This window comes from Manis pentadactyla, chromosome 14 (genome assembly GCF_030020395.1).
Source record: "Manis pentadactyla isolate mManPen7 chromosome 14, mManPen7.hap1, whole genome shotgun sequence".
Classification (NCBI taxonomy): Eukaryota; Metazoa; Chordata; class Mammalia; order Pholidota; family Manidae; genus Manis; species Manis pentadactyla.
This window is the reverse complement of record NC_080032.1, coordinates 32908353-32934841: the sequence shown is the minus strand read 5'-3', so window position 1 is coordinate 32934841 and position 26489 is coordinate 32908353. Positions and strand designations below refer to the sequence as shown.

The 26489-nt window shown below is 48.4% G+C and overlaps 1 protein-coding gene across 1 annotated transcript in view; it reads right to left on the bottom strand.

The window, feature by feature from the left end:
• Positions 1-198: 198 nt before the first annotated feature.
• The window catches only part of DCLK3 (doublecortin like kinase 3), a 39460-nt gene continuing 13169 nt past the window's right edge, over positions 199-26489 (bottom strand). Inside the window, exons 2-5 of the mRNA XM_036922070.2 lie at positions 19427-21300; positions 6757-6889; positions 4204-4371; positions 199-2382 (exon numbers count right to left, since the gene is read on the bottom strand). Of these exons, the coding sequence (XP_036777965.2) occupies positions 2189-2382; positions 4204-4371; positions 6757-6889; positions 19427-21300 (2369 nt within the window). The 3' untranslated portion in view covers positions 199-2188. The remainder of the gene's footprint in view (positions 2383-4203; positions 4372-6756; positions 6890-19426; positions 21301-26489) is intronic.

Genomic DNA, 26489 nt, shown 5'->3' with positions numbered 1-26489 from the left:
TGCATACAAGTCTTTATGTGGATATACATGCTTTAATTTCCTAAGAGTGGAAAAAGTGGATCATATGTTGGATGTATGGTTAACTTTTAAAGGAACGGCCAAATTGTTCTCCAAAGCAGGAAGACCATTTTACAGTGTACAAGAGTTCCATTTGCTCCAAATTGTGGCCAATACTTGGCATGGTCGGTCTTTTCATTGTAGCCATTCTAATTGGTGTATTGTGTTACCCCATTGTGGTTTTAGTTTGCATTTTCCTAGTGGCTAATGGTGGAACTATAATTCAGCAACTGGAGGAAGACAACCTATGCAAGACACCCAAAGGGGTAGACAGGGGTGCAGGAGGAAAACCAGAAAAATGTGACATTACAAAGTCAATAGGAGAAATGACTCAAAGATCAAAAGAATCAAACCATGCAAACATGAGAACTTTACCAAAAGATGTTCCAGTAGCAATTGGTCCCAGCTTCCAGCTTCTTCTGTGTTTTCAGAATGAGTCCCATTGGCATCTAGGTGCCAGCTCCATGGGTCCCTCCTGGGAACCCCTGAGGTAGAAGTGCCAGATGCTTTTTCTTTGCAGAAGTTCCAAGTTTCTTGGGGGTGTCACAGGCTCTGTGCCCTGGGGGCCAACTCCCAGATGGAGACTAACATGCAGAAGGTTTACTGAGGATCATCACCTCTGGAAGGGAAGGGGAAGAAGCAAGACTGGGGAAGTTAGGCTGCTATGCAGCCCCAACCAAGGGCTTAGCCAACCCCAAGAGGGGCTCGGAAGCCAGGAAGCCCTTCTGTATGGTCCCCACTGGGGGCAGAGACACCAAACCTTCATACCCTACATAGACCATCACTGGACGTGCCCTGCCCAGGAGGGATGGGATCCTGGGTGAGCCAAGGGCAATCCTATAGATGGTGGCCAACAAGGGCTGTTGGCCAGTGGCACCCTAGCAGCCTATTCCCTTCAGTTCAAAGGGGGATCTGCAGCAGGCTCAGCATTCACTATAGTGTTTGGGTTTCTCCTCCAAACCTCCAAGTCCTAACCCCACTCTCTGCCCTTGGTTCCCACCTAGGACTGGAAGACATTTCCTGCAGGCAGTCTCTGAATGACTTAGCCTCCTCTGCACTTCTGCATTCTCCATCCCCTGTGTAAGCAGTTCCTTACACTAGACTCTGGTGCTGTTCCTCTTTTCCTGGCTGATACACTCATCCACCAGACAACACTAATACTGTTAAGGAAGGAAGCAGGGGGCTGAGAAATCCACACTTTTTGACTGATTCTGTGTCCTGCTGGCCTGGCTACACATAATCCAGAAAGGTCAGTTTGGGAAATATCAGGATAATGTTTTGTCTTCAGCTCATGCATGCTCCCAGAATTATCTGGAAGGACCAACACCTCCATTGTCTGCCCACAGGTAGGAATGTGCTGCCTGTAACCATCTCCTGCCTTTTCCATACTGCCACCCTAACAGCTCTCTCATGAACTGAATGTGCTAATACAGTACCAGCCCGAACGCTGACCTTGACAGGAAGTACCACAGGCTGAGGGCAATCAGCTACAGAACGGTGATGATGGGCATGGAAGAGGCGAGTAGGAGTCGATGATGTCAGACTGCACCAAATCTGGTTTTCAGGAAGACTAGAACGCTTGAGGCCAAGACCAGCACACCCCAAATAAACAGATCTTGCCAGTTAATCAGGTGTGGCCACACTTCTGCATAGTCATATGGCTTCAGGAGGCATGTCAACGACGATTCCCTGGCTCCCATCACCAGCATGAAGAAGTAATCAGAAACCCACCCACCTCCAGCATTCAGAGCCTGTTCCACTAACTCAGAAAGACCACTCACCAATCTCACCCGGACGCTGGGACCCTAGTGACCACCACTCATGTAGTATACCATGAACTTGACTGCAAGCAGGAAGCAAAACACATCGTTTTTACCAAATATTCCTCACTGACAAGTCCCCCACCACCAAACAAAATATATTAAAGATTTCAAATGTACAAATCTAAAAATGTGTTACAACATTTAACATTAAGACTCAAGTTTATTTTTTGAAGTATGCTTTAAAATACACTGAGTGTCTCTCCTTCGACTCCCAATTCTGTGAGGAAGCCGGTTGTTTGTTTTTCTCCTGGACTCCTGTTCTTTCCTGTCCTTGAGCAGAGCTGGACGGAACAGGTGCCACAGCATGACTAGGAGGCGGCCTCTGCACACTGCCTGTGCTGGCTCCGCAAGGACCCCTCGCCACTGGGGGATGCCTCCTTTGGTAGGTTCCCCAGGCTGCTCTTTCCAGCGGTTTCAATCCAGGGATGTTGAAGGACCTGGTGGGCAGTGTAGCGTTTTTTGGGGTCCACCACCAGCAGCCGGCTCACCAGATCTTTGGCGGCTGTTGGAGGGGAAGGGGAGAAATGAGATGCATGCAAGCAGCCCTGATGCCCGAGGCAAGCACCAAGCACCAGGCTGGCAGCGCGCACCGTCCCCCGGTAGTGCCTGTGTGCTGACCGAGCCCTTCCATGTCTGTACTCCCCCTCAGGGCTGCTGAGCACCAGAACTGTGGCTACAGCGACTGAGGGCCCGAGTTTTTTATAGTGTCTACTTTAACTCACTTACATTAAATGCAAATAGCCACATGCTGCCAGGTGACATGGCGCCAGAGGATATGTGCTCTTCTCTCTGGCATCTCAGGGCCAGGCCACCGCTGACACCTGGCACCTGGCACATGAGGACAGCAAGGCCACGTGCCATATTTTAAATCTTTAAATCAACCTTTCAGGTTGTTAAATAAATCAAGTTCAATCTTGCTCCCACGTTGACAAATGTGGCGAAATTGGAAATGCAGGAAGGAAACCCTGTTGGAGGTCTGTGAATCCAGTGGATGTCACCTTCCACCTGGGACCGCAACTGACTCCAGAGCAAAGTGGTGCAGAGGCCACAGGGTTTCTCCAGCCTGCCCAGTGCTAGCCGGGCGGATTCTGCCCACAGGGTGCCCAGTGCCACCCCTGCAGGCCACTCCTTCAAGGTAAGGTCCTCAAAGGGCTCGGGGAGGAGGCCAGGTTGAACTGGGAATTCTCAGACCCCTGTGCATGTGTGACACAACTGGAAAGCCACCCCTTGCCCGCCCTATGGCACTGCAGGGACAGGCTGGGAAAAGAGGCCACGGTCTGGGTGGCCCTGGCAGGGAGCCTGGGGTCCCAATCAAGTGTCCTAGAAGGGGGACCTGGGCTCTCAGGGACACATCCCCTTGGCCTCATGGTCTCCTCACTCTGTGGGGAGCAGTGTGATCAGAGCAGGACCCTCTACCACCCAGGCAGGACCCCTCGTGCCCAAATCTAAGGGCAGTGCTGCAGAACACCCTAGAACGGTCTTCAGCCCAACAATTCCCGGGTTGCCCCTGCCTCTGGCCTTGTCCCCTCCAGATCCTACTCCCCCTGCCACGAGCTGCCCCCCTCCCCACCTTATTAAGGGGGAGAAAGGAAGCTTCTCCCTTCTCTCACCCCCCGACCCTGAATGAGGAGCAGGCTGGGGATGCGGACAGTTACCTAATCTTAGACAACATGCTCAGGGGGAGGTGGGGGTAAACTTACTACTCCTGTTCTCCATTTTAAGCTGAAGATTCAAACACTCTAAACCCCCAGTCACATAGTTCTGTTTAAACAAGTGCAGTGGGCGGTACAGACAAATCAGAAAAGAAAGGGGAAAGATTCCATTTGAAATGTCCAAAAGGAGGAAGACTGCATGCCTCTGCTCCACCAAAAATACCTGAGACCTTCACCCTCACCTTCCAGAGCCCCAGTCTCCTGGCAGGCCCAGCAGGGCCCCTGGTGACTCAGAGCAAAGTGAACACGTCCACTGTGTCTGTCCACAATCACTTCCTTATATGACACAGCTTTGATCTTTCCAAATAAGGCTTATGCACTTCTGCTATTTTCAGCTCTGAGATTCTCAACTGCCTCAAGGAAAAGAATTTGGTGCCTGCAATTGGTGGTTAGATTTTTTCATTAAATCTAAAGTAAGTCATGTTTCTGGAGTGCTACATAAATCTACATGAAGCTAGCGGGAAGTGAAGGACGAAGCAGACACGGACAGCCCACCTCTGTGCCAGGCACGGTACACGGGCCTTCCACGTGTCCTACACATCTGACCCCAAACCCACTTGGCTGTCAGAAACCCAGGAGGGGCTCCTGCTTGGGAAAGCCCCAAATCTCACCATCAGAGATGTTGTCCCAGTAAGGGGCCAGGAACTCGAAGTGGCCCAGCTGGATGATGCTAAAGAGCTCATCCTGGTCCCTCTCCAGGCTGCGGAATGGGGGGAAGCCACACAGCAGGATGTACAGGATCACGCCGGCCGCCCACATGTCCACCTCCAGCCCGTAACCTGTGCAGTGAGGCAGAGACACAAGCACGGCTGGGACCAGGCGGGATCAAGGGCGGGGGAACGAGCAGTGGAGGGGGCGGCTCTCAGGAAGCGAGAGCCCCTCCCAAGCACACGGGTGGGCTTTGCTGCCAACTCCCACAAGCATGGGGTCTACATCAGGGTTACTCAGAGTCTGGTCCTCAGACCACTGCCACTTTGGGGGCCTATGTTACTGGACTGTATAAAACAGTCACAGAAATAGAAAGTAAACGTTTGGAAGCTCCTACAGCAGTTCGGCGTAGCCGTGGCGTCCAACACAAGCTCACTGGACCCAGGGCACAGATCAGTTCAGGGGCTGCTGAGCACGCGGCCTGAGCTGCCGTCTAGTCACCTGCAGGGTCCACGCTGCGTTGGAAATTTTAATTCTGGCCAGAGAAGCCCTGGTCTTCAGCAGCAGCCTCTCCTTCCTATTCACTCATTTCTTTCCCTCATTTTAAAAAATAGTATTTACTGGTTCTTTTTCATGATTAGAAGAAAACTGGTATTACTAGCTGTGTTCTCTCCATGGGCATGCAAACACACACACACATACATATACACAAACATTTATACTTTCCTCAACAAATTCGGATCACATTGTTTATATTTTATACCCTATTTCATTCACTTAATATTATATAATGGCATTTCCTATATAGGAATGTCCCATGAAGAATACAAAAAATATTCTCCCAAATTATTTCTAATAGCTACTAGGAGTCTCTTTACATAATGAATCCTTCATGTCATAATTTTAAGGGTTTTTTTTAATTTACAACTGTAAATAATTCTGTAGTGAACATCTTTATATATTCAATATGTGTGCACTTGTATGGTTATGTTCTTAACTTCCTAGAAGTTAAATACACAGTGTAAAGGTTTTGGATACATATTGACCAATCATCCTCCCAAAAGTTTATAACAGCTGTATATTACACGTTTACAAACACTTTTTAACTTTTATCTTTGGAAAAGGAAGACACTTGACAGCTTCAATTTGGGAATTAGATATTCATTATTAAGCCCCAGAGCAATGTTGTCAGGACACATATCAACAGAAAAATATTGAGGGAATAAGACGGCCTCTTTCTGGCCGATGTAACGGCCTTTCCCAGCGGCTGCCTCTCACTCTCAGGAGGGTCTGAGGCCGCCGGACCTCCCACCTTGAAATGTGCCCCTCGGCCCCTGGGACGTTGCACTTCCCGCGTCATCATCCTCGTCCTCGTCCTCATTCTCATCCTGGTCCTCGTCTGCTGGCCCTCCTTCCTTCCCTCAGCCCCGCTCCTGGCATCACCAGGCAGCTCCTTACCTCGCCTACCCAGGGCTCCAGCTCCTCGCCAACCGGACAACTCATTGTGTCTATCCTGACATCCCTACAGTCACTGTGTTCAAATTTAACTCACCCCAGCCCCGTCTCCCAGAGGGCTTTCCCTTCCAACACTCCGGTTTCAGTGGTGGGACTCCCCCAGGAACCGCGTGGACTCCTTGCTCCCCTTCTCAATGGGGCTTCCCATCAAATGTCTGTGTCCTCCTGCCCCACTGTCACCACATCACACGGCGGCTGTGCTGGCCACAAGTCCAGATTCCTCTGCGCAGCCTTCCCAGCCGTGGGGAATCCGGGCTCAGCCGGCTCAGACCTAACTAACTATCCTCTGCGGCACCGAGGCCCGCCTTCTCTGGGTCTCTACCACCAAACTAGACTGGTTTCCGCATCTGAGCTTCCCTGTGCTTCCGCGGATGGGGAGATTTCTCCCTTCTCCCTACCATCAACCCACAACCCATCCGGAGCCTTCCCATCTTACCCAGGCTGCCTATGCAGATTTGTCCTGGGGTGCCTCGGGGCCAAACTGTCATTCATACATTGGAGCCATATTATAATAATAATGAGGATTTCCTGTTTATACACTTTACCGAGTTGCCCCTAAAACAGCTCCATGGATCCACATACGGCAAACAGCAGGTAAGGAATGTTATACATGGGGTTTGAAATGGGACCCCCTTTTCCCCGAAATGCCAGGTTGGTGGAGGAGTTTTTAAGCCTGTTGCCAGAAGAACGGCTTCGATCCTCAGCCCTCAGGAGTAGCCGTGGCACAAACGGCCCTACCTGCTCGAGGGCCCCAACCAGTTCTCCACCATCTTTCATGCCAGTGTCCTGCCAACACACACACACACACACACCCCTACGATAAAGGCAGCGTAGTGAGGAAAAGGTTCTCATGCTTGGGTCAAGGAGGCCTACTTCAAATAATTCCATTAAAAGCCAAGGGCAAGATTAGTGCCAACTCTGAGATCGCTGACCAAGCCCTTATTGAAAAATACAAAATGTTAAATGTTACAAATGAAGTACTTGCAATGTGTAACACTTACCTTTCTCAGAAAGGATTTCAGGAGCTACGTAAGTGGGTGTCCCGCACACAGTAAATATAGGTCTCACCACATGCTTCGCAAGGCCAAAATCAGCCAGTTTTAAGGTGGTAGATTTGTCCTCATTTCGCTGAACCTGTAAGAAACCACAATCCCCAAAGCACCAAAACCGTGGTGAGAACAAAGAAGGGGAACACTAATGAGACAGCAAGCAGGCAGGGTCAGGGTACGCAAACAATAAACCTACTTGACTTTAAGGTTTAGCCCGATGCTAATAAACCCACCTTGATTTCAGGTGACAGACTTCCACATTGTCAACTACAAACCAATGAGTTAGAGTTACCGTGCTGTCCAATATGGTCGCACCATTATCGCCCCAAGATGGCTATTTAAATTTTAATTAAATTAAAAGTCCAGTGCCTTAGACGCACTAGCCACATCTGAAGTGCTCAGTAAGCACTGGTGGTAAATGGCTCCCGTACTGCACAGTGCGAACAGAGAACATGTCCGTCACTACACAGTGTTCCGTTGGGCCGCACTGAGTCAGAACGGGGATCAGTGATACTCTGAGCCCAGACTCGCTCTGGTTAGGATTCAGGAATGCCTGTGGGTAATGCGAAGTCTGCACAGAGGGGATAAGAGAGGAAAGGGAACCAGGAATGAGAACGAAGAAGCGGTGAGCAACAGAGGGGTGTCAAATACAGGCCCCAGTTTCGGGGACCACGGGAGGAGGTAAGGACCAAGCAGACCAGGAGTCTTTAACTCCAGTTCCAAGACTTGAAGCCGGGTGGCCTTGGACAAATTTCTTCACTCATCTGGCCTCCATTTTCTCATTTGTTTAAAAAAACAGGGTGATAATTTCCAGCAAACAGGCTTATGTCAGGAGTTCCACTCAATGTAATCTACCCTGCAGAGTGTTAGTTCATGGCTGCCTGAGACTGAGGGGGTCCCCACGATGTGGGACTTTCACTTTTAAAACTAGGACAATCTCGGGCAAACCAGGAGGAGGTGGTCGACCTAGTTTACACATAATACAAAAAAATCAGTGCTACTGAACTGAGATTTATTCCTACGTATTGCAACTGACAAATGGGGTTCTCTTAACATTTTTGCATGAAGGTGAAAAAAATCATCTCTGATTCTTCTTTTAGACCCCACTTCCACCAGGTTTTAGGGAAGGGTAGAACTAGTCATTTTTAAAACAGGGAATAGACAGCTACCCTCACTCTGAAATAAACAAAGAAAACCGGCTGGTCTTCTCTGTCCTCATGAAAACCCACCCCACCCAAGCCTCAATCTGTCAATAAATCCAGGTGGCTGGCTTTCTGGTCATTGGTAAACCAATTCCCACTGCCAAGTTTATTTGTCCTGACCTCCGCCCTCAGGGTATCTGTGTGCCAGATGATGCCTTAGGCAAAGCTGGGTCTTCACCCAAAGGAAATGAATCTCAAGAGGTGAGCTTAGTAAGCATTTGGACCACCAGGCAAGAAACAATAAAACTAAACACACGTTAGATTTCACATCAAAGAGAAACAAACACACCAACAATGAGGGGCAAGCCCGGCATATCCTGCAGTGAGGAAAAGTCATGTTGGAACCCCCACGCTATGGGGGTGAGTTTCCACCCTGGGGAAGGTCAAATAGTCCAGCAAAAATTAAACCCCAGCCTCCTTCAGTGCTAGCTGGTACCCAGACAAGACTGGCAGAAGGGTGACCCGTTAGGAGGTCTGGCCTGCAAACATCAGAGAATGTTAACTCAGAGCAGCTGCCTCCCCAGATTGAGTATCACCCGGACAGTACTCTTCAGGACACCAGGCAATAAAGGTACTAGCCAAAGGGTTCCCACAGCCCCTCTTCCCAGGAGGGAGGAAGCTGGGCACACCTGGGCAATGCCTGCCCGCTTCCACCTCTGGCTGGCCCCGCTCTGCAGCCACTCCAGGCAGCCACACTTTGCAGCTGGTCTGTGCACACGTGGAATATGCTGGCTCTGTACTGGGAGGTGTTCTGAGCACTTTTATGAGCCTTGCCCCCCAATCATCACTCTGACGTCACTGGTCACAGAGAGCAGCCAACGCTGTCTACACCAGGACTGGGAATGAAAGATCCTGCACATGTGACATCCTCTCCTCCGTCGTGTCATCTGCCTCTGGGGAGAGATGCAGCCCACCCAGACTGGCATCACATCCTGCCTGGCACCCTTTCTTCCCAATAAAAGGAAACTTGGAGATCTCAAGGGTCTCAGACCCAGAAAGGAAGTTCTCCATAAAAAGGACACAGAAAGCAACAGGACCTTAAAAAAAGTTGAACTCCTAGAACAGAGCAAAATAGTAGCTGCCAGGGGTGAGTGTGGGGGGACAAGGGGAGACGCTGGTCTGGGCAAAAATGCCCAGTTATAAGATGCGTTAAGTTCTGGGGACCTAACATACAGCATGGCGACTGCAGTTAATAATTGTGTAGTGTATGCTGGAAAAGTGGCTGAGGGCACATCTTCAGCTTTCTCACACACACACACAGGAAAGGCGACTACAGGAGGTGATGGGTGAGTGAATCAATCTTACTGTGAGGATAACCATCTCACAATGTATATCAATTATCACACTATGCCCTTGAAATATATACAATTTTGTCAGTTATACCTTAATAAAGCTAGAGGGAAGAAATTAATGCATAGTTTTAATTAAAACAAATTTTGTTGAATATAAGATTAAATAAATTTATATTTTAGCTTTGTGCAAGGCAAGCGCTCAATAAAACCTTTATTTTACACTTTTAAAAAAAAACAATTATAGCCCCTATTGCTGTCTTTGAAACCCAGAAGCACAGCCAGGGCTCTGAGGATCTTGGCCACACAGCCACGGTCCCCCTGGCAGGACCTGTCCCGACCCTGCAGTGTGAGGGATTAATGGCAGAAGCCCTTTTGGTAACAACATGGTAAAATTCAGGGTTGAGAAGACTGGCTGGGCCCCCTTCTGGCAGAGGTTTGCCTCTGGTTCTTGGGGGACCCTGGGTGGGATCCTCACCTCCTGCATTGGAACAACCCTTTGCTGGAAGATTCAGCACCATGTGCCAGTTACAGATGCCAAAACCCAACTGTCAGTCTTCAAAGCCCAGCCCGCCATCCACTATGGAGGTCAAGGAACTAGCCCTCTCTGTGCCTCCATTTCCTATTCTGTAAAATGGGCATGCGAATGACCCTATAGGACTATGAGGATGGAACAGATTAACATTTACAAGGTGTTATAAACAGTGCCTGGCACCCAAGAAGCCTGATGTGTTTGTTAAGCAAAGCATGTTATTTTAGCCACCGTAACAGTTCACCTCTGAAGGGCAGGACCAACCGCAGCAAAATGAGAGGCACAGGGGGTGGGCCTTGTTATCTTCCAACTCCGCTTTTAGGGTCTCCTTTTCCAAACCCAACGACCCTTATCAGGCACAGCTGTGGTCCGTCATCTGCTACCAAAGCTCCATCCACCACCTACTCTGACCTGCCCTCACCTCGTCGCAGAGGCTGACCACTTGGGCCAAAGGTGAACTGAGCAGCTTATCACTGCGCTGCAGCAAAATGTCCTAGGACAAGCCTGGGCACCACCACCCAGGCAAGAGACTCTTTCAGCCAGAGCTACAAGAAAAATTATCAACTCTTCGGTGGGCATGCCCCGCACATCTCTACTGGCATGGGGCGGGGCAGGCCCCTCCAGGGCTCAGGGGGCCCATCAGAGCCAGGGCACAGCAACCCTGCAAAATGCAGGGCAGGCAGCCGCTCCACAGCCTCCCCAGACAATAATAAGCTCTCTGAACCTGCTCTGGATCCTGCCAGTGAGCTGACATCTCTGTACCCACAATGTGTCCTAATTACTCGGCCTGGATCACTCCCAGGCCATCTAACTGGCGTCTCCATCATTAACCTAACCAAGCAGAAAGCCATAGACATAGAGTAAAAATGCAGTTCTGCTTGGACTGCACTCGGAGGCAGACACTGCCTGAAAGGAGACAGAGGAGGTCTCCAGAACAATTTAGGCCAGAAAATCTAGTTTCGAAGGGAAGGACCAGAAATACAGTGTGGTGCCTAGAGTTTCCAGATGGATCGTCTACATTAATCACATTTGCTTGGGTAACTGCTGAAAAAAATATGTCCTTCCCAAATATTTGTAAATATTGCTAACCAAATGATCAGTGTTAAGAGCATCTGGCTGATTTAATACACCAAAATAAAATATGTGTTCCTATGAGAAATAACACACATTCCCTTCCTCACAGAAACCCCTGATTCCAAAGCAGGCTTACTGACATCACACATGGTGGAAACTCAGTCTTTATTTTGAAAATGTATTAGGTTGAATGTCCAGATGCTGATGGATACATTTTCAAATACCGAATCTCTTTTTTAAATTATTTTATGGCTCTTCTCACATATTATACTGCTTCCCTCCATGGTTTAGTTTTTCTCCTGGTGTCCCCAGACCACCCCCATTGCACCACAACCGCAGGAGCAGAACCCAGCAGAGGGGTGGTGAACATCTGCAGCATCGTTTATCCCTTCCAGAAGTGGCTCAAGATTGCGGTGTTTCCAATCCTTCAGTCTCCAGCCCCAGCGGCCAGGAGTCATGTCACAACCTCAGTGTCGTCAGAGTGACTTGAGACTGCCCATTTCTTTCACCTACATAAGCAGCTTAATTACACTTAAGGTCCTGTGCAGACTGTGGGCTTTGTATTGTTTTGTTTTGTTTTGTTTTCCTACGGGCGCCTCACATTCTTGGCTTCAGGGCAGTTCCTTTCTTATCCCTTGAAATGAAATGAAATGAGGGACAACCTCACAGAATAAGTCTTCCTCCCAGCATCTGCGGGACTTCTGAAACCATCACATTCTCCCCCAAGCAGGAACTTGTCTACAGTATCCTCCTACCAGACTATTGTTCACCTCTGATTGAACCTCAGAAGGGAAAAGATTCCACACTTCATGCAGCTCATGAGGCAATACAACCCTGCATTGATTCAGAATCCTACCTCCCACCCAGTTTCTGAATCTACCCTCCAGGATAACACTGTCTAAGGACACACCCTACCAACCATGGGAAACACAGATCATGACCCCCCAGGTCACCTCTGGCTTCTCTAAGTTCACGTCTGGGGCTCCTCCAGCCACGGCTCTGGACCCGTGGCCCCTTCTCACTCCTTCCTACACTAGGTGCAACTCCGCAGCAGCAGCGTCAGCACCATGTGGAGGCTTGTCAGAGCTCAAGGCTGCCCCACATCCACTGAGCCAGACCTGCATGTAACCCCAGAGTGATTCTTGTGCACAAAAGTTCTGAATGATCGCTATTTCATCAATGCCTCTCTTAACAAATGCCCCCAAATGAATACCACATACCGGACATGATTTGATCAGGATGGACCTCAGGACTCTCAGTGGGCCAGGCACTGGGTTGCCATTAAAGCAAACAAAAACCCTACTCAATGTCCTGCTTTGATGTCCCTCCTCAGAAAGACTTTGTAGGGGATCAAAACATGCCATTCCAAATTATGCCACTTTGACACAGTAATTATTCTGAGCTGAAGACACTTGAAAAAGAGCAGCTGCAGGAAAGGCTGACATTCCCCTTTCTACCTACCTAAAAGCAGGACTTACATTTTCCCATGAGGCAGGCACTCTCCCTGTACCAGGAGGGCAGAACGTCTAATTCCTCAGAGACTCTGACCAGCCCAGAGATGCACTGAGAGAGGCTCTACATAATAAACCTTAGGGAGCAGCCCTTATCTCCCACTAGTTTCTTCCTCACACTTACTTTCCCCCATTTGCCACCTGAGAAGCCTAAACCCCTTTTCCCTCACCTTGTCACTTCCTTAAAAATGTTCATTTTTTGTTACGATGCTATGTAAGCCCCAAGTTCTAACCACCCCTTTGAGTTACTCATCATGGGGTCTCCCCCACATGTATGTGCACTGCACACAAACATAAAATGTTTTCTCCTGTTAATCTGTCTTGTCTTAGTTTGATTTCCAGGACCCAGCCACAGAACTGAGGAGGGTAGAGGAACGGATTTTGTTTTTTCTCCCTATACCTTCCCGGTATACCTACCCTGCCTCCCCACATCTCCATTTCTCCATCTTCTGGTCTATCTAAACACACTGTGCCGGTCTCATTCCTTCTGTGGCGGTTTTCAGCTGCCCTCTAACTGGAAGGCTGTTAGATACTGATTTACACAACACTATAATGACTGCTGATCCATCTGCACCTATCACTCTCTTTTCTAGCCACACCAAAGTATCCTACTTGGAACCCAGGCACTCTATTATTTACATAAGCACCCAGATACATCTGGATAGACTCAAAGCCTCAAGAGGAACCTTTATTCTTCTGAACAACTAACAGCCTCTCACAATGGTACATCCATTTAAATGTGATCGTGCAATTTCATCTCTGAACAGAAGATGGCAGCAGCGTATAGACCAAATAGCAAGCAACCAGCCTAGGTCAAAAAAAAAAAAAGACGTGGGTTAAGATTTCTTTATCTTTATCAACCTTACTTGATCTTTCCTGCTTCCTCTGGCCTTTCTTCTCCAAGATTCCATTTTCAACTTCCTGTGAAGACTGACATGATCTTAGAAACCAATCCACATTGAAATGCCAGTGCCTAAAATCAATATACATCTCAACAGAAAAAGATACGAAATACAAAAGAATGAGTAAAAAAAATCCATGAGGACACAGTCTTCCTTGGGACCTGTCACATGACCGGCCTATGACAGGCCTATGGTGTCTACATAGCGTGCCAGTCCTTTTCTACTTAATTAACATCTCATATTTATTCTACAAATCTTAATTAGATGCCTGCCATGGGCCAGGCACTGTTCTCTGTCTGGGATGGGAAACTCTGGAAGTTCTAGAAAGAGAGTAGTGAATGAATCAGATAAAGGTATTGTTTTTGTGAAGTCTTCCTATTCATAAATAATATTCAAATGAATATGTAATGTCAGATAGTGATAAGTGTTTTAAAAAAGTAAAAGTGGGGAAAAGGCTGTGTTGTCTAGTATAGTATTCACTAACTACATGTGGCTGTTTACTTTTAAGTAAAATTCAAAATTGATGGAGAATTGATAGGGTCTGGCTTACATTAGATCATTTAAGCCCCTGTGAGGAAGAGGGCCAAGAGGAGGCTACTGCCACAGTCCCAGCAAGAGATGGCAGGAGGTTCATCTGGGGTGGTGCTGCAGAGGTGGGGAGAGGTGCCATCCTAAGGGCAACAAGATGACAACAGACTGAATGTGAAGCATAGGAAAGCTTGGGCTCAAGGGTGACTCTGAGCTTCCTGACCAGCTGGCTCAGGGGCCACCCCACCCAAAGAACAGAGTGGTATCAGTGCCCCACTGGGGTTCAAGGTAGAATGGAGCATGGAAAGAGCAAATGGTGCTGGAGGTGCCTCTTTCAAGGATGTGTGTGTGGATCATGAAAATGGTATACTAGTTAAAGGGGGAGTGGGGGTTGTTTGCCTGTTAAGTTGGGAAATATTACAGTAGGGGTGCATAATGCTGGAGCCATTCTCTGGGATGGAAAACTCTGGAAGTGGGGCAGGTTCTGGGGAGAATCTGTTTTCAGCATCTTGAGTTTGAGATGCTCATCACATCAGGTGCTAATGTGGACTGATAAATAGGAGTCTGCCGAATCTGACCCAGGGACAACTACAGTTCGTCACCCATTCCTTCATCAGCTGGGCTGGCCACATCTGGACCAGATACCAAGTTAGAGGCAGTGCATCCTGCTGACTACAACCTGGCCAGACACTACACTCAGTTTAGTGTAGCCTCAGTTTCACCCATGGGTATGTGGAAATAATGGGGCCTTCCTCCTAGGGTCTATGTGAGAACTCTGGGAAAAGGTAAAGCACACAGATCTGTGACCAATCTGTTAAAATAACATGACAGTCAGGCCCATGCATGCTAATGAGCCATGGGCTCTAGTTGGGTGGGAAAGAGTCAGTGTCACAGAACAGACAGTAAATGATCAGACATCTGCCCTTCCAGGAGACTGTTACGGCAGGAACTTACAGAAGAAAAACCCTCAGCTGTCAAGATGACCATGACCCAGTATCTTGATTTGAAAACCTTAAGACATTTCCAGAAACTTCTGGCTTCATGGTCAAAAGCCAGACAATATGTGGGTTCACCAACTATATGGATACTTTTTATTTTCCTGGAAATGCTGAAATGGACACTAAGACAGCCACTGTCACTAACACGAGCCTGGTGCCCTAAGTGGTATTTCCTAACAGAACTCCCCCTGGCATCCCGAGATGAGTCCTCTCTCCTACACACCTGTCTTCTCACTGACTTGCCCCTACTGGCAATGACTTGAAGGCCTGTATCACTCTTTTCTTCAGTGATTTTATGTTATTGCTGAAATCCACATTTCTTGATTTTACTAGGTACACCTTAACAAGATACACTTCGTGGTTGTTACCAATTTTTTAATTAATGCAATTGCTGTATAAAGGCACTGGATCACTAATGAGAGGATGTGGACATCTCTAATGTAGAAGCTAAGGGGAGAGGAGGCTGAAACTGGAGCCAGTAGAAGAGAAGTCGTGCTACTCAGAGAGAATTATGCACTGCAGAACCACTGACTGACAGAACAATAATCCTTCAGTCCTCGTACTTCAAAGCAGACGTGGGAAAAGGATTTAGAGAATTAAAATGAACAAAATGATCAGACGGGTTTATTTTAGAATAACCTAAAGGGCAAGGGGTATGTTTGGCCATTTTTTATCCTTCCACATTTTCCTTGCCACCCTTGAGGATACTGGTAACTACCCTATCCTAGTCACACTGAGCAGTTAAAAATCTAGAAGTCTGTTCCTTCCTAGAACCAAGAAGAGGCCAGAAAGAAGATATCATCTTTGTCCTTGACCAAGCTGTGCTGTATCCCCACAACTCCCGCCACCATTTTCTCCTGGCTCCCAAGGGTCCCTGCCCAAGCACTCTGGAGCTATAGAGTCTGCCCATCCACCCCATTCCTTTCAGCCCTCTTTCCAGAGCGGCACCTGTCCCTGCTCTTCCTCCTATTCTGAGATAATTTTCTCAAATGCCTTTATCCATGGCTGATGCCTTTCTAGCCTCTCTCTCCACTCACTCAGGTTCTTCTGCTATATGTGGTATCTAGGCTATTGGCCTTAAATGACCTGGTCTGTCCGCTTCCCACCCCATGTGGGCTGGTAGGACCATCAGCCCCTCCGGCTCTGGTTTGTTTCCCCACCTTGTCCCAGGAGGATACATTCTCTTGGCGCTCCCACCAAGGGTGCACATACCCGCAGAAGAGGCAATTAACACTGATATTTCTGCAAGCTGGAAATTCCATTAATTAAAGCTTCTTTTGCAAGGTCTCAGGAGTCTAGATAACCAAAGGCAAGAGGAGCAGCAGCATCTTATTAGGAAATATGATCAGTAAAAATAGGTAAACTCACTAACATGGGCCTAAAATTTTACTCTAGTGTCCAGTTATCGGATATAAATATTTCTGTTGATTAAAACAACATATCCATTAAGAGCTCTTAGTACACTCAGGAAGTCTTAAAAGCAGCAACAGTTACAATCAGCCATGTAATCAAAAGTTAGTTCTGACATAATCATTTTCCTAAACTTAACAAAGACTGGTCTTCATACATCGACAGTAGCCATCAGTTAAGGGAAGAAATAATCACTTTGATAATAAAAAGCTCAACACCAGTACAGGACACTACATTAAAAGCAACTGAAGAACATTAATCAATGGACAGTAGTTACCATGGTGATATTTACTAATATAAAAATCTTAGAAGACCAGTCACATTTGCAATATGATTATCGTATCAGAGAGATTCGAGATGACACCTTTCTACACCCATACAAAGAGCTGACTGTCAAATCCAACATCATCCAGATCTCTCTCTGAAAAATAAAAAAGCACCAGCATTTGGATAGCATTTAGACATCAGACATAACAATATGTTGAACTTTACTTGCCCAGAAAAAAAGTACAAACATTTATAAATGTCACTGACCTATTCATTTTGACAAATGCAAGCTGACAAATTATCCATAGGAGAGAAAAGAGACTAAGCTAGTCTATAAAAGACTCAAATAGGGGACTCTCAGCCCATTCTGAAGGAGCCGTGCCACCATGAAAAAAAGGTTGTTTTCTAATATTAAGCGGACTTTCTTCTAAATCTTAAAAGAGAAAAGGGTCCAAATATCAGTTACAATCGATACCAATAAATAACTTACTTATTCAACTGAAGAACTACAGCTACCCTGAAGTGTTGCCTCCTCCTCTCAGAAGACACACACAGGCACACACAGCAAAAACACACCTCACTGCCCTTAAAGGCATTCAAAACACATAGGTACTGACATTTAAATCCATGAAGAACTGCCAGAGATGTCTCAGAGCCAACTCTTGTCCAAATGAAACGTGTGCCTCAGTGTTTTTCTACATCCTCAAACAAGCTGCCTGCAGTCTGAACTGGTGCTGACTTTCTCCACTTTATAAGTGCTGCCCTTAGCACAAGTGAGAGGCCCCTGTGGTCCCAGCGATGGGCTGCCTCAGCAGACTGGTTCCAAGGCCATGTTGAGAAAATACAAGCTCAGGTGACTGTCCCCAAAGGAAAATGGTCTCCTCTCTGGGGTGCCTTAGCTTGTTCCATATATTCAAGAGCTTCTGTAACCATTATAATGCTTTCTTAGACACATGCCCAAAATGTTCAGCTCATGGGACTACCCCAGGCCTCTAATCAGAATCTCTCCTGCTCAGACAATTCAGGGGAAACATCAGAGGGTCATTAGACATAACTGCTCTGTTAAGCTCCAAAGTGTCCCTAATAAACAGTATACAGCACACCACACCTGTGGAGCATGGACCCAAAAGACAGAGACAATCAAAAAGCCAGTGAAGAAAGGACGAGAACCCTCAGCTAGTGCAAAAGCGGAGTTACCCAAAGGGCAGGTTATTTGATAGTGGTTCAGACCACTCAGGCAGCCAGTCAGATTGCTTCTTCAATTCAACACACTGGGGCAAAAGCAAGATTACATCAACTTGTGGTCAACGTAGACCTCATTTCTCCAAGTATAATTAGCTTGACTCGCTCCGTATTGCAGTCTGCCTGTGGGAGCAGTTACAGATGGGTGGGTGCACTGGAACAATGTTTCCAGGCTGGCTCTACAGTCATGAAAGTAAAAGAAACAGGCTAACTCCCTGCCCAAAAAAAAAAAAAGAATTGTGGTTCATCAAGATCATTGTCTCCATTCACCTTGTCTTTGGCCACCAGCTAGGAATATCCACCTTAACATCAGAGCTGCTACAAATGTATAGCAATGGGGTGCTGGCTATTTGCGGGGCAGCATGCTCTTCCTGTCCTCCTCCATCCCTCCCACTAAGACTGAAAGAAGGTCGCCCTCTGACACCACCGCTGTGGGTTCAGGGCACAATCTGAACAGAGCAGGGCACCGGCTGTCATAGAACTTTCTTTCAGTAAAAGGAGAAAGGACACGGAAGAGCAAATATGGAATGTTTAAGTGGTGATCAGGGGAAGAAAGCAGGATAGAGGCACCCGAGGTGACCGCGTGATGCATGCTGTCCTACAAAGACCACCAGGGACACCCTTTTGTGCAGAGGCACACAGGGTTTGTTGACCACTGCAGCAAGGGAGAACACAGACCACTGGGATCCAGACATCTTGAGTGAGAGGATGTTGAGAGAATGGAGGATGTACTGTCAGATATGGGCTGTTAGGTGATTTGGGGGAAGGTCAAGAAAGTCAGATCTTTCTTCAAATTGGACACTGTCGGGAAGGGAGGTTAGTCTATGCTTGGGAATCTTGGGAATTCCTACCTACAAAGTGGGAGGAAGGAAGTGTGACAGTCACTCCTAGAAGCCAGAGGGGAGTGGCATGTGGCCATATGTGTGGTTTGGACAGTCATGGTCTGATCTGCATTTGAGCATCATTATGAAGGTGGTCCTGATCCATCACAGTCGAGAGTGACCTTGTCTGATGCTGGTGTTCTGTGAGCCTCTGTTCAACAGGAGGCCACCCCAGCTGAGCTGAGCACCCAGACAGCCACCAGGGTCAGGGCTGCTGTGCCCAGTCCTCACTCAACCTTGACACTTACTATTTCTATTTCTCTTTTATAAGTGAGGAAACCAAGGCCCAGGGTGGTGGAAGGCTTCCCTAGAGAAGACAGCTAGGAAAGCCAGGGCTCAAGCTCAGCGTATCTGGCCCCAGAGCCAGCCTCTCACCCACTCCGCACGCGGGTCCCAGCAGGGCTGCAGGGAGAGTGCAAAGCCTGCAGGAGATACTGCTTGTAGAGGACACCTCCAGACAGATCCTAGGCCAGAGGAAGTGCTTACGCCCAAGAAATGAGGTCTGCCTGGTCCTTGTCAAGGCGTGAGTATTTTTCTCTCAGGGATGAGGAAACACTTCCCATTTCATTTAAATGGGAAGGTTTCTTTTTCAATCCCTTAATCAACACCAACTTATCTCAGCAACTCATGAACTATAACCAAAGTTTTAAGTCCTGGAACAAGTACATTAAAATAGCATAGAGGTAACGTTCTAGAGTGTAAGGACAGCAGAGCAGGAGGCCATTACAGATCTTGTACCCCGTAACTCATACACGCCCTCTCCCACAGCAGCACAGCCAGGCTTACCAGTAGGTTTTCGGGCTTGAGGTCCCGGTGGACAATGTTCTTGTCATGCATGTGGACCAGCGCCTTGCACAAGTCCATGAGCATGAGGGCGGCGTCCCGCTCCGGGAACTTCACACTCTCTATGATGGCATCGAAAAGGTCCCCGCCCTGCACGCACTCCATGATCAGGTAGATCTCTGCTTCTGATTCATACACTTCATGCAGTTTCACGATGTTCGGGTGACAGAGGCTCTGGATAATTAGGATCTCACTGTCAACCATGTCCTCCTTACCCCTGAGCTTGGACTTGTCGATAATCTTCATGGCGTAGGCCTGCCTGGTTTTGCGGTGCCTGCACGCCTTCACCACGGCGAAGTTCCCATCTCCAAGAACACGGCCAGCCTCGTAGTGCTTCTCCACGTGGGCAGTGATGATGCCCACCGGCCGTCGCCTCCGGCCACAGAGGGGCTCTGGCTTGTCTTCTTCTGGCCTCGTCTTGAGCTCCTTTTCTGCCCTGACAGGTTGTTCGTCTCTGGAAACCACCTTCCTCCCTCCTGACACACATGGCTTTTTCTCCTTCTCTGCCTCCTGCTCTTCCCCTCCAGTCCTGGGGAGCTTCTCAGAGTCTCCCGGCTGCTCGCCCAGCAGCCAGCCACCCTGCTTGTTCCTGCCAACGTCCCTGGTGTCTTTCTTCGCGTCCCTCAGCCCCTCCTCTCTGACAGGCTGAACTTCCCTGAGGCCCCTCTTAGCCGTGGCTGCTGCGTGAGGATGACCTGCCTGCCCTTCGGGGTCCCTGTCCTCCCTCTCTTCAGGGCTTTTGCTGGGCCTCTTCGGCTCCTGAGTGGGGTCCCTGGGGCTGCTCCTGTGGCTGTCCCCCTTCCTCCCTTCCTCCCCGCCTGGGGGGTTGGCCTCCGGGGACCTCCGGCAGCTCCTGGTCCTCACCGGCCTGCCGCGGTCATACCTCGGGCACTTCCCCAGGTCCAGCCCACTGCTTCCCAGGGACAGCCTCTCCCTCTGCAGGCTTTGCCGGAGCTCGCTCTCCCTCTTGCACTTCTCACACCTGACCATCTCACCCGAGGTCTTTTCGATCTCCACCCCCAGATGCTTCTCCCCACCGGCACGCCTCTCTGCAGCAGCCTTCCTGGGCGGCTTGCTGCCCGGCTCTGGCTCCCATGTCCCCCTCACGCACTTCTGCTGCGCCCTCGCCCTGACCTCCTGAACTGGCTCCAGGGGGGACTCCCCCTGGTGTCTGATGGCCACTGGGGCCTGGGCAGCCTCGCTGCAGTTCTTGGCAGCCTCGGTCTCCCCACGGTGGTGGCTCCCCCTCAGAGCCTTGTTGCAAAGTCTGCTTCTCGGCCTCGGAGAAGGGACCCGGCTGGGCTGGGTCAGCACCAGGGCCCTGGCTTTGTCACGGTACAGCTCTTCTGCAGCCACCTGGATGCCCTTGGTGGTCAGCGGCTCTTTGCCCACGGCTATGAAGGCATTCCCTTCCCTGAAGACCTCCGAGATGCTCCTGACCTCCCTGCCCTTGAGGTTAAACAGCTTCCTCACTCGATCGTTCTTCCACCTTGGGAAGCCTAAGGCCTCAGACACGTCCCCCAAGAACTGCTCGAAGGTCTGCACCGACCGCCTGTTGAGGAGCAGGGTGATCTTACGCAGGGGGTGCCCGCCCAGCTTCACCACAGTCACCACCTTGGGCTTCACCAGGCTGCTGTCCACGTGGCCGGAGTGAAGGCATCTCAGAGGGCTGGCCCCGGGCAACAAAGAGCCGCACGGCCCCAGCAATGGCCTCTCCACACTCCCTCGGCCGGCAGGCAGCCATGTGCCCTGCAGCTTCCTCTCTGTGACTCTGGAGCTCAAGTGTCTCAGAGAATGGTCACACGGGCCCCAAGGTCCTGCAGGAGGAAAATGGCCAGGGTCAGTCAAGGTGTGTGCAGAGAGCCCTTTGGCCTTCACCAAGCTTTCCTGAAGATAGCTGATTCTATTATGACTTAAAAGTGTGACCTTTGAGGATCTGCTTGAATCAGCAGAGCCTTTAGGTCTAATCCTCCTTTCCTCTGTGAGCAGCCAGGAGTGCAGCACGGAGTCAGCCTGGGCCTGGGGTGGCTGCTCCAGGCCTCCGGAGGCGGCCCAGATGGGCCACACCTCAGGGGCATGTGAGGCCTTACACAGAAGGTTTGCTGCCCAGGAAATACTGTTAAGAGGTCAGAACATTCTAGAACTTTAAAGAACCCAAATCTCACTGGCCTCTTTGACAAAAACAGTTCGTTCAGACTGACTTTCCTCCACTCGAGGTGAGGCAGCATGTGAGGGGGTGACCATCCAGATTCTGAGGCAGATCTGGATCTGAACCCTGATGTGGCCACTCACTCTGTGTGTCCGTGGCAGGGGCCCCATTTCGCTTTTCACCTGCAAAGTAGGAACCGTAACTTCATCCCAGGGGTTTTGTGAAGAGTAAATGAGAAAATGCCAGCAATGTACTTAAACAGAGGCCTGTGGTTATTAATACATCCATAGGGTCTTCATATCTCTTGTACTAAACTTCATTCTGGTGGTAATGTAACGACTGGTAAGGTAGAATTCTGCTGTGCACGGCTTCCCCTGGCATGACAAGGACACGCATCAATGTGACATGGTAGGCAATTCTGAAAGCTCTCGCTGAGATTCTCCTACCCTGGGGGATCCAAATAAAGTCGAAGGAGATTTCAGCCGAGGCATACAAACTTTCTTCCCCAAATGGTTTTCCCCTCAATATGAAAAAAAGGGAAAAAAAAGAAACCAAGGCCATCTTCGTGTTCAGAGTTTTAACAATGAGGGTGTGTTCATTCTCACTGTCTTCCCTGATAAACTGATTAAATGCATAAGACAAGACTTCCTAATTCCTGACCAACTGTCCCCAGCCAGGATAAAGTAGTTGAGGCAAAGGTGTTCAATTTCTATTTCTGTTCAGGTCAGGAAAGGAAACAGGTAAATGACAGAACATGTAACTAAGGTAAACCATGAGGGTAGACTGAGAATTAAGGTAACTCTAAAGGATCCACATGCCATGCCTTCCATGCAGGAACCTGCTGTTTATGCTTCCTTTAAAAAGTTAAAAATAATTATTTCTAAGTGCATTTGAGTTGCAGCAGAAACTCCAGGCATGCCAGGATGGGCAGTTGGCCCAGCATATTTACACAGAATGTTTTTTGTTTTTTAATTATAACATACAGTCTGTTCTGAGATGATTTCCATCTAAATGCAGGTGTCAGATGAGATGACAAGTAGTGGCTGGAACTGATCTTACCACATACCACAGATTTATAAGCTTAACTATCAGTTTTACAGTTAAACCATTTATATATGGACATCTGCTTTTCCTTTTCTTCTGGTACTCTCTCTAACCTGTCTCCATTTTCGTCTGAGCGAGCAAGATCCACAGCCATAATACTGGTTTGTTTCCTTACTGGGAAACTGAGGAAGGCACCACCATGACCACAGACACCATCTACTACATGGAGCTTTGCCAAAGCAGACTTTATAAAGAGCGGCCAGTGCAGGTGGGGCGTACAGCATATTTCTTCAGAGTGTCAAAGTTTCATTTTAGACTTGCGCCAGGAACACCGACCATGGGGTCACCTTTTTTTTAATCAGGCTTATTAGCTGTGTGACCTTGGAAACGTTATATAATGATGCTGAATCTCAATTTCCCCATTTGCCAAACCTCACTCAGGCTGAGGGTGTCTGGCCTGTTGCTTAGCAGAGAGTGGGCATCCAAAATGCATGTGTTTTCTTCCTACTCTAAAAGAAAACAGGTCTTGTAACCTGGGATTTGCCCTAAATCCATGTAGAAGTCAAGAGCAAAGAGAATGCGATGCTAAATGTGACTCAGCAGAGGGAATCTGTCATTCACGTAGCGATTAAAATAGAAAACCAGTAGGGATGGGATAATAACACTCCAGCAAATCTAAGCACACAACCCCTCTCGGGAGATAAGCAAGCCTCCTCGGGTTCTCTGACTGGTGTGAGCCAATAAACTCGGTGGCTGCACAGGCATTTGGCTGTTGGTACTTCTGGGTTGGGCTCCTAAGCAATCGTGTCTCCTATTCGCTGCCACAATTCAGATGAATTAATATAACCGCGACAATGGCCAACTCTGTACCTTATTATACAGCAAAGGCTACCAGAATGATTGGAAGTCACATTAACCTAGTTTCCTGTCTAATCATTTCATAATTTACTTTGTTTAGGCTGTTAACCAAGTTTAGGATCAAGAAAAAAAAACGATAAGAAATATACTGGTAAAATTATTACTTTGTCTTTCTTAATCAGAACAAAAGGACTGTACCCTTTCAGGGTCATTTTTCAATCATAGCCAACATGTTTGATTAAAACACAAAGAAAAGCTGTAGCTGAGGTCAACATTCATTTGGAACTCCCACCTTGGCTCCTGGAAAACTGTAATAACACACTAGAAAAAGAGAAATGGGAGAACCACGCCCCAGCTGCTTTTGAACATAAGGAATACATAATCACACTTCGAGCATTTACAGATATGAGTACTAAAAGAAGTGTAAATTGGCATTTTAAAACACTTGAGAATATTCAAAACAACAACAAAGGACTGGAAAATAAAAGTCAATGCATCTAATGGAGCTTTATCCCCCCTCCTAAGCAGGATCCCCTGCTTAAAATACCCGGATTCCTTCAATCCCAAATTTCTTGGTGTTTTCTGTAGGTTGTACAGCCTCAGCACGCAGCGCTGAGAGCCATTCACTTCTATTCCTCTGTGGGAGAGGGTCGGGGGCTGGCTGGAATCACTGTCCTGGGCTTCCTCCAGGGGCCCTTTGGAAACACACTCTTTTTGCACATTTGCAGATATAAGAAACACACAGATATGATTATGCAAACTTCCCAAAGAAGGTTTTCTCAATGAATAAAAAATTGGAAGGCAGCCTCTTCCTAAACCTCAAAAATGCGACTGTCTTGTAACTTGGAATCCTGGCCAACGCCTGTGTGGATCAAAGCCAGACAATAAAGGTAAGGTAATAAAATGAAACTGCAGCACTATTTATTGGCTGTTATTGCTGATAACACTTCAACCTCTAATGTCATCACTACCTAATTTATACTACCAACAGGACATTGGCTGAGACATCAGAAACAGAGTGACCTGCTCTCATCTCAGAAGTGGGCCTGTTCTGGGTTCTCTTTTATCAGCTGACCTGCTCATGAGCTAGTTTCCCTAAGTGCCAATTTCCCAGCATATTAGCATGTGTGGCCCTGTAGCGTCTCCAAGTGAGGGATGTTCTCCAGTCCTCGTCAGAACCAGCCTGACAGACGCCCTATACTTTTTCCCGAAGTACTTACTGACTTATAGACGAAGTTCACTGTCCCAGCTCCCGAGCTGCAATGAGTGCCACATACTGCCTCTGCTGTTTAGAATAGTATTTTAAAGTGAACAAGCTTACCGCTCTTTCCTCACTTTCGCATGACCCCTGCCCCCTAGATAATCCTTGCCTCCCTCCTTCCCTGGGGGTCCCACTGCCCCTGCTCCTGTCCTGCACATCTACCCACCTTGGCATCGCAGCATAGCTCCCACCTCCTCCTCTGCTAGTCTTACTTTGTCTGAAGAACCCACATTCTCCATGCAGGCTGGAAAGCATTTTCCTCTCTCTCCAGATGTCCCAGGATACCCCACGACCAAGAGGATGACAGCCAAGGTGTGAGCTTTTCCCCACTGTCACTGACGTGCCTCCTCCAGGTAGCCCGCTGCTCCCATTTCTACACCAGTGGCCCCTCTTTCTGGTGCACTGTGTTCTCTCTAGGGCAGGGCTTCATGGATGTTACCATGCATGCATGAACCTGGCCACATTACAGTGCAGGTCCTAATGCAGTCAGTCTCAGCCTAGGGGTCCTGAGATTCTGCATCTCTAATAGGCTCCCGGTAAGCATGCTGCTGGCCCAGGGACCACACTTTGAGAAGCAAAGCTATAAAGAAAAGATCCAGAGTATCTTTCTGGAGGACTGGTCAACCATAAGCAATTTTAAAGTGGCCCAGAAACTGGTTCCTTAAAGGAGTGTTATAACAAACAGAATCTTTACTTCCATAATGTGAATAATACACAATGTGCAATCAAAACATGATATCACCAGTGCACAGAAAGATAAAGTCCAGTCATGATTTCCTTGCCAAAGGATCTTTTTTTAAGTACAGCAACAGAAATGGGAGAAGGGGGGATCTAGAATTTGACTGCCTAAAGTGGACTGACAGCTTTGGTACCACCCTGGGACCACATTAGAAATACAGCATCTCAGGCCCCAGGTACACCTGCAGAATCAGACTCTGCATTGTACAAGATCCTCAGGTGGTGTAGGCACATCAAAGTCTGAGAAGCCCCACTGGCTTCACCAAAGCAGTCAGCGGAACCAAGACCATGACTTCGTAGGACTAGCACATATCATGTGATTTACCCTGAAAGAGAAGCATGACCCAACTAAATCTAAACTGAGATCCAGAGTGGATGTTAGCCCACTGGGTTTATTTCTCAGGAATCAACTTGCACCAGTCACCAAATGATCAGGCAAGGGGCTGGGTGAAGGGGAGAGAAGGTGCTTCATGCACAGGCATCAGTGGGCACCTGGGAGGGGATAACAGGCCCATGATGACAGAGGGGACAGCGCAGCACCTGCACACTGCCCTCCCAATCCTAGCACACGGGGTTAGCTATGGACCAAAGGAGCTGTTTCAAGAGCCCATGTGGGACCTGGGTGATGCTGAACAACAGAACTGACAGCAGCCCCGGTCTCCCAGCACAGGGCAGGAGGGCAATGTGGACACAATGACTGTCTGGAGACCCCTAGGATGCTGGCTGAGGTCCTAGGAGCAGTAACATTAATGGCCTCACTTGTTCCCAGGGCCACCAAGGCCTGGGATGTGCCAGGGACCAGGACAACCACCTTTTCTCTGCCCACTCTTCCTCCAGGTGACCCCTCCTCTGGTTTTCCAATGACTTGGTCACATAAGCCTTACCCCTGTGCCCGCGAGCAACTCCACGCACCAATGCCAGCAAAGCCTCCCTGTCCCTTGCATTGTCCTTCTTTG